This window comes from Phlebotomus papatasi, chromosome 1 (genome assembly GCF_024763615.1).
Source record: "Phlebotomus papatasi isolate M1 chromosome 1, Ppap_2.1, whole genome shotgun sequence".
In the NCBI taxonomy this organism is placed as follows: Eukaryota; Metazoa; Arthropoda; class Insecta; order Diptera; family Psychodidae; genus Phlebotomus; species Phlebotomus papatasi.
This window is the reverse complement of record NC_077222.1, coordinates 86559425-86567433: the sequence shown is the minus strand read 5'-3', so window position 1 is coordinate 86567433 and position 8009 is coordinate 86559425. Positions and strand designations below refer to the sequence as shown.

The 8009-nt window shown below is 32.9% G+C and overlaps 1 protein-coding gene across 1 annotated transcript in view; it reads right to left on the bottom strand.

The window, feature by feature from the left end:
• Positions 1–2095: 2095 nt before the first annotated feature.
• The window catches only part of LOC129797911 (delta-1-pyrroline-5-carboxylate synthase), a 35476-nt gene continuing 29562 nt past the window's right edge, over positions 2096–8009 (bottom strand). The window contains exons 10-12 of the mRNA XM_055840790.1: positions 6727–7210; positions 6323–6601; positions 2096–2705 (exon numbers count right to left, since the gene is read on the bottom strand). Of these exons, the coding sequence (XP_055696765.1) occupies positions 2446–2705; positions 6323–6601; positions 6727–7210 (1023 nt within the window). The 3' untranslated portion in view covers positions 2096–2445. The remainder of the gene's footprint in view (positions 2706–6322; positions 6602–6726; positions 7211–8009) is intronic.

Genomic DNA, 8009 nt, shown 5'->3' with positions numbered 1-8009 from the left:
TTTAGTCTATTCAGGGTTTTGGTCAATTCGGGGTTTTGGCTTTCCGGATTTTGGCTCATACGCGATTTCGGCTTTCGGGATTTTGGCGGGGCCCCGGAATCTTGAAGTTTCAAGTTAAATTATTAATGTTCTTTTTATAGATTTCCTATTTGTATTAAAGAACAGCTCACTTTAAATTTTTTTTTAAAGCTTTCAAAAATCCTCACGACCATTTTCAAATTGTTTAACAACTTAAAATTCAAATTGATTAACATATTCAGTCGGGTTACTATGAAAATTGTCACGTTTTAACTTAAGAACTAAAAAAAACCATACCTTAAAGTTAAAAATTTGTCTCAGCGGTGGAAGGTTAATTTCGTAAAATATCATTTAAAAATTTTCAATGTAAATAGTATTCAAAAAATCATTGTGATCAGTTTTAAATTTTAAAACAAACTTTGAAATAAAAATATTATAGAGATTTTAAGGCTTTCCAGACGGTTTTACGATAAACCAAGGGCTGAGAGGTTGTGCAAAAAATCTAAGGCTTTTGATTTGAAAAATGTAAAGTAGAAATTTGAAAATAAATTTTTTGCACTATTAAAACTAAAATTCCTTTTTAGAAAATTATGAATCAAGGGCGATTAAAATATTATAGCTTAAAGATCTATTGATAAAATAATATATTTAGTTGATTTTAAATCAAAAAATAATACAAAAGTAAAAATATTTATATTTATATTTATAAGATTAATAATTTAATCAATGATTAAAAATTAATTTAAAGTATTAAGGTTCTTAAAAAAAAAAATTTGCGAATTAAAAATTATTCAAAGAGTAATACCAGAGTCTTAGGGAAAACTGTTGATGGTCCCCCGATCGATTTAAAGTAGAATCTCAACATTTATGTATGTTTCACATAAGTTTTAAAAGATATTTTCTCAGAAATCTTTAGGAAATTTGCTCTAAAATAGGTACTTCATATCTTTTGAAAATGATAAAAACCAACAAATGAGGCATTTGGAGTGATCGGAGCACGATGTCGTAGATGAACAAAATTGGTATCCTAAGTGTTGCCTATCGCCTGGTGTCAATGAATTTTTAATATTTTGTTTAGTTTATTTTATACAAATTTTTAAAACCTCACTTTAAACCCATTTTTTGGTAATTCTTAGAGAAACTCCAATTTTACACCCTGAAGGAGTGGTTTTACAAAGTTTTTTTGTAATTACCAAAATTGAATCACAGCTAATGAGCTTTCTAACGGACCCGCACTTTTTAAGTTCTGTTCACAAGAACCTTAGATATAACGGATAATGTAAGGCAAAACAGAAAAAATATAAAAGTATTAATAAAAAAAACATTGTCACGTGATGGAGCAAAACCAAGGTCAGATTCTTAATCAGGGAACTTGACTCTATCAAACGTACCATGTGAGATCTCTGTTAGCAAAAAAGTTGTGAATTTGTTGCATAGTGTTATGCCATGGTTTTCGAAGAAAGTACTAGGACTTTCAAGCTTATTGAAATTTATGTATTGATTTTATAATAAAAAATTTATGCAGAATTTCTGTCATCAATTTTTCATTCTTTGGAGGCATTTGATCCATAACTCAATTGCTTCATTGGTGGAGAAAATTGACTATCTTGCCTCTGTCGTTACGACGTCAAATGGTATGTGACTCACCAATAGAGATTATCCCATGTGTCACGATCATGTATATATGGCAGCAGCATCTACATAAGCCGCAGGATAATTCGTACCCACCATGAAAAGTTGCAATTTTCTCCCTGTTTGCTCTGAAAAATTCATCTCATGACATGTGGTGTAGATGTTGAAAAAGTGGACGTGACAGTGTGATAAAGACGCTATTTATTCAGCTTTATTGAATGCCAAGAAGATCCATGGTACAAGAGTTGAGAAGCCTCTTCAAATTGATAATGTGCTGAAACGATGTGAAAATTCTTTGGATTTTCCACACACATTCTCTGTCCATTGAAACATTGTTTGCATCCCCATATATTGACATTTCCGTTGACAAATCGATATTCATAAATGCACAACCCCCTGACCCTGGAGGCCTTTCAATATTCTATACAAGAATTTTGCTCATACATTTTCTGTTTGGTATCTATCGAAGATTGTATTTTTTTTATTCCTTTTGAAGAGATGAAACTTATTACAGATTAATCGTTACAGAAGAATTTCGTCCTTATTGCAATTTTGTATGTCACATGGATTGAGATTTAAAGGAATTATGTAGCATGAAATTTATCAAAGTGCACCTCCTTAAATGTACACATTGGAAAATTCGTCGTTCAAACTAATATAATCAACACTGGTAGTCTTCTTCTCCATCCACATAAATAAAATTCAACATTAACACACTCAGCACATGTAAGACAGACTTTCTCAGCATCCATTAGTGAGCATCGCCCCGAGTGTATATTGATTTTGTTAGGACTTTTAGATGGGCAGAGACTCATGGACCCACCTCCTGGATCCACCATCAGCAAAATCTGCAGCTGTATGATCTGTACCGCTGAGAATCCATTTGGTGGTAAGAAGACCTTCAACTCCTACTGGACCACGAGCATGGATGCGAGCCGTGGAAATTCCCACCTCGGCGCCCAGCCCGAAGCGGAATCCATCAGCAAAGCGTGAACTTGCATTGTGGAAGACACAGGCACTATCCACTTGCTGCTGGAAAGTACGTGCAGTTTCACCTTGAAAGAAAGAAAATTAATCACTTAACCAAATCAAAACTGATCGGATTTGTTTCGTTTTCCAGCACGTGACCTTAACAGGAAATATCTTATGTTTTATTTTAATTCAAAATTAAAATCTTGTTTTTTTTTACTTTGAAAGTCCTACCAATACACATCAGGAAGTCGTAGGGTAAGTGTGCCAAATTTCGGCCAGCTTGCAATTCCGGCCACTTTTTTTGTTCCTCGAATTTCCATGAATTTTTAGTTTTTACATACTCTAGAGATTATACAATGCAAAAGAATAACAAAAAATGTAGCTTCGTCAAACGAGATGACGTGAAAAAGACATTGGAAGAATTTCCAAAGGGCAAGGAACTATGAGAATGAAGGTGGCCGAAATAGGGCACCAAAGCTATGTCTACATTTTTATTCATTTTAAAATGTATTAAGAACGATTTTAGAGTAAATAAAGACGATAAACTGTCTACAAGGTTCTAAGCAACACTCCTTAAGTAGAAGGAATGAAAAAAATCAATTTCAATTAAAAATATTACATTTCAAACTTGAGACTTTGGCGCTTGCATGCAACTATGCCGAAATTTGGCACACTTACCCTATATACTTTCATAATTTTGACTATAAGGAATTTTGAAAAAATTGCGGATTTTGATACTTTACTTCGTGAACCGGTCCGCTATATACCTACTTTTATCCTAATGTAATGTATCTTTACGAATAAGCTATTGGCCCCAGAAGCTCTAGCTTTTCGAAAATTTTGATGTTTTAAGCCTCAATCTATGGCCTTTTAAACGAATTTTCAGTTTCATAATATTGTGAAACCAACTTTTAGAGCTATGGCCTCTACACACTACGAGCAATTTATTTAAAAAACTTGCCCTGTCCTTGTAGGCAGAAATATCAGATTTTTTTTTTAAAAAAGGCAATTTTTGACAAAAATTGTTTCTAGTGTGTAGACACCATTACACCCCAAACTTCACAGTAAAAAAAGGTGTAAAATTTTACTACTATAATAGTGCAAAATCAACCATTTTAGTTGTTTAATTTAAAAATATTTTAAAAAAATGCACAACATTTTGGTAATTTATTGTCACGTGATTGAAAATTACCACTATTATAGTTGAAAAATTTTCAACAATGTTATTTAAATTAAAAATGTGTAAAATTTTAACACTATAATAGTGTGAAATCGGATAAATTAATTATTTAATTGCGCACTGTGTAAAATTTCTCACTGTTATAATCATAACAATTTTTCAACAATGTTTCGTGATTTAAAACTGTTTGACAAATTCTAAAAATTACCACTATTATAGTATGATTACAGTTTTTCACAATATTGTAGTGTGAAAAAATACACAACTTTATGGTATTTTTTGTCACATGATCAAAAATTAACACTATTATATAGTGTGAAGCCTTGTGTATTTCAACCAAATTTGTTGAATTTTTATACAAAATTTGTGTAAAAATTGTTGAATTTCCAACTAAGACTTATACTTCAGTCGAGATACTTTCATTGGGCAAAAATCATATAGAACATCAAATATTTATAAGGTGGAATCACCACTTCTCGCCAGTGCCCCACTTTTCGCCACTTATATTTAAATAGCTATTTCTCGCGATTTGCGAAATAAGTGAGCCGCAAAGTTCTTTGTATTTTTACTGCTGCTATGTATAGAGTCGAAAAATAATAATTATTCGTTTTGGATTTACGATTTTGAGCATATTTTAGAGTAATATTTTTATCAAGTGCATTCAATCCAATATTTCTTACCAAATATACTAAGTGTCATCAAATTTTCATCAAGCAAAAAATATCTTTTTGGATCAATAATTTGTCCAATGAATATTTAATTACACTTGTGGAATACATAAAATTTGTATTTAGTTAATTAATATTTCATTTTATATTATTTTTACATAAAAATGAGGTATGGCGAAAAGTGGTAATATTTTGGAATGATTTTACCACCTGTCGCCATCTCTCTTCAATAGGCGACGCTAACTTCACTTCGCAGATTGTCAATTGTCAAATCTGCATTGTTTACTTTCTGCAATAGACCTATAATTTAATTTCTCAAACACAAGTGAAGAAAAATCGTTTGAAGTGAGTAAAAATAAGGTGATCATGAGGAAAAAGAACTGCTGAATGTATTCTTTTTATAACATTGCCTAAAATAATCGAGTTTAGACCTTTTCAAGTGGGTGACGAGAAGTGGTTACAAAATTATTAGTTTTTTAAGTAGTCCAGCGTTAAATTTTAAAACTATTGTTTTCACAGATCAAAAGCCAATAAATGTGAGTAGTTTTGTGTCAAATTTGAGTTATCTTGTGATAAGAGTTCAAAAGTTATAATAAAATTAATTCCTCTTTTTCCTAAACATGGCGATAAGTGGTTACTCCACCCTATGCATAATAAGTATATCGTGAAGATCCGAGCATCAGATGTAATCATTTCGAATTAGGGGGGATCCCGAGTACAGGAAAAACCAATAAAAATGTCTAAAAAGGCAAAAAATCAAAATCTTCGAAATGAAAAGAAAATTCAACAATAAACAGAATTCAACAATTTACCATAATTGCCATAATTGTTATAGTTCGAACTGTGTATATCGAATATAATTTTTTGGTTTTATAAGGTGGTTACTAGGTGAAAATAATGTAAGAAAATTGAAGAAATAAAACGAAAATTCTATAAACGGTGAGCAAAAAATACTGTACGATTAATTTCTCTTACAGTTTTTTTTGCTCACCGTCTATCACATTTTCGTTTTATTTCTTCAATTTTCTTATATTATTCTCATCTAGTGTAACCGAGTATGAGATAAGGTAATACGGTAATCGAGAATTTGCGTGAGAATTGCAATGAAAATGTGTAAATTAACTAAATACGGCTAGCATTTTAATGATTTTACTGTCAATGTGATTCTGCCCTAAATTTCAATATTTTGACGAAACTACCAACAAGTTCCCTGCCGAATAGGTGTTCCTTCGACCCTACAACTCTGTTCTCTTGAATGCCAAATCAATGTTTTCTTATAAGCAATTTTTTATTAAAAATAAATTTAATAAATTGTATTAAAAATATGAAATTCAAGATATTTGATTTTCTTTTCTCAGACATTCTGACATCTCAAGAAACTCTCTTAAATATTTAAATTTACATTTAAATGAAAAACTAAAAAGAGAATATTTTAAATTAATAATATTGCTTTAGAGAATCTAATATTCTTGTATGTTATTTGAAAAGTTTTGCTCTATTCTACAGTGATTCGGTGTTCAAATATTCAAAGTATTCAAATGAAATGTACCAATTCTATTTCACAGTGACCGTACTGTTAAAGTTTATAATCATTTCAACAATAACTCTCCCTCTAAGCTTTTACTCGATGGTCTAACCGCAATTGTGGGGCTTTTATCGAATTGTTGGTGTATCTTGGGTCAAAATGTGCTCAATTATTTCGCACAGCAATCCTAACCAGTATTCTCTACAATTAACATGAGCTCAAATGTTTGAAAATAGCTGTGTCGTCCAGTTCCGTTTATGACTCATTCATCACAAAATTATTATGGTAAATTTTGGCTCCACAGAATATTATCCCTTGACATCTTACCGTTCTCTGTGACAATGACATCCGTGTGGGCACTTCCAAATGTATGGATATGATCGATAGCTTCATTGACATTGTCTACAACTTCAATGCAGCATTCCAGGGCACTGTATTCATGGCGCATGGATTTGGCAACGGTGGGTCCAAATGTCAGTAATTTGTTCAAATTTGGTCCCGAATATATCTTAACACCCTCCTCCTTCAGCATATTGCAGACACTCGTGAAGAAGTCTCCGTCCATGAGGTCTCGGTGGATTAGTAGCGTTTCCATAGCATTGCACGCTACAATTGAGATAGTAGCAAAAAGAGAAAATTTTAATACAGACTTTATGCAAGAGACGTGAGAAATTAAAGGATGGAAAAATCTACCCTTGGATGAGAGCTAATGTAACAAAAGTCTACTTTACCTGCGGGATAATCACACTTTGAGTCTTTAATTATCTTCAGTGCTTTCTCCATGTCTGCATCTTTGTCGACAAAGACGTGACAAATGCCCTCAGCATGTCCAAGAACGGGTATATTCTGACTCTGCTGCTGGATATTTCTCACCAAGTCTGAGCTCCCGCGTGGTATAATAAGGTCAATGTGTTTGTCCATGGAGAGCAAATCACTGATCTCTTCCCGTGTTGACACAAGTGAAATAGCGTTGGCTGCTCCCACGGTACCTAATGCCTCCTTCACTAATTCCATCAACGCTTTGTTGCTGTTCACCGCTTCTTTGCCACCCTTCAGCAGACACCCATTGGCCGAGGCCATGGCGAGAGCACTGATTTGCAACAAGGAATCCGGACGAGATTCAAATATCACCAAGAGTACTCCTATTGGCACTGTCACCTGTGTCAGCTGCAAATCTTCTGCTAGCTGTGTCCGCCTCAGAACGCGTCCCACAATCTGTGAAGTGGGTAGAAATCGATTGGTAAAGAGCATTAGGTGATGAAGAAGATGCAGATATTTGATTTTTTTCTCGAGAGTGCTGGAAGAATTCTAAAATTGAGACCAGAGAGAGAGAAAAGTCCCAAGTTTATGTTGGAAAGAGTTTCCATAACAGAAAGTCAATTATCTCCGATTTCTACTATGTTGCTCACTGAATGTTGAAATTTTCATCCGTCCGACTTCACTCATGTAACATGTACATTGTAGGATCTAAGTGGATTAATATACGCTATCACTATTTCTATTTGTTGCAGACGCTTTTTCAATGTATACAAGAATTAATTTTTAAATTGACGAACAGTCATAAAAAAGCAATAAATTCAGAGTTGCGTGGTTTCCGAGGTTTCCTGTGGAGAATCTACACTACCATATCATATAAATTCTTTCAGAACAATTTTGCGACATAAGTATAAAGGTATAAAGTCAATTAATTTTAATTTGTTAAGTACATATTAAGTGATATATAAGAAATAGGGGATGGTCAAGTATCTCATGCTTTGCGAAATGCTCGAACTTGTGACTTAGGTGCTATAGGGGAGAGCCGCGGTATGTTCGAGACAATTTGTTAAGTTTGGACTTTCAGGCATTATTTTCAAAACTCAGAATATTATCTTGAGATTTTGTATAGCGCTTAGTATACTACCTACGGTAAAATGAGGTAATTTGGAACCATATTTATAATTTGGGACATTTCAGATGAGCAAAGAGTACACAACGACAGCGAAATAAAGAAAAATGCTATTAAGGAGAACATAAA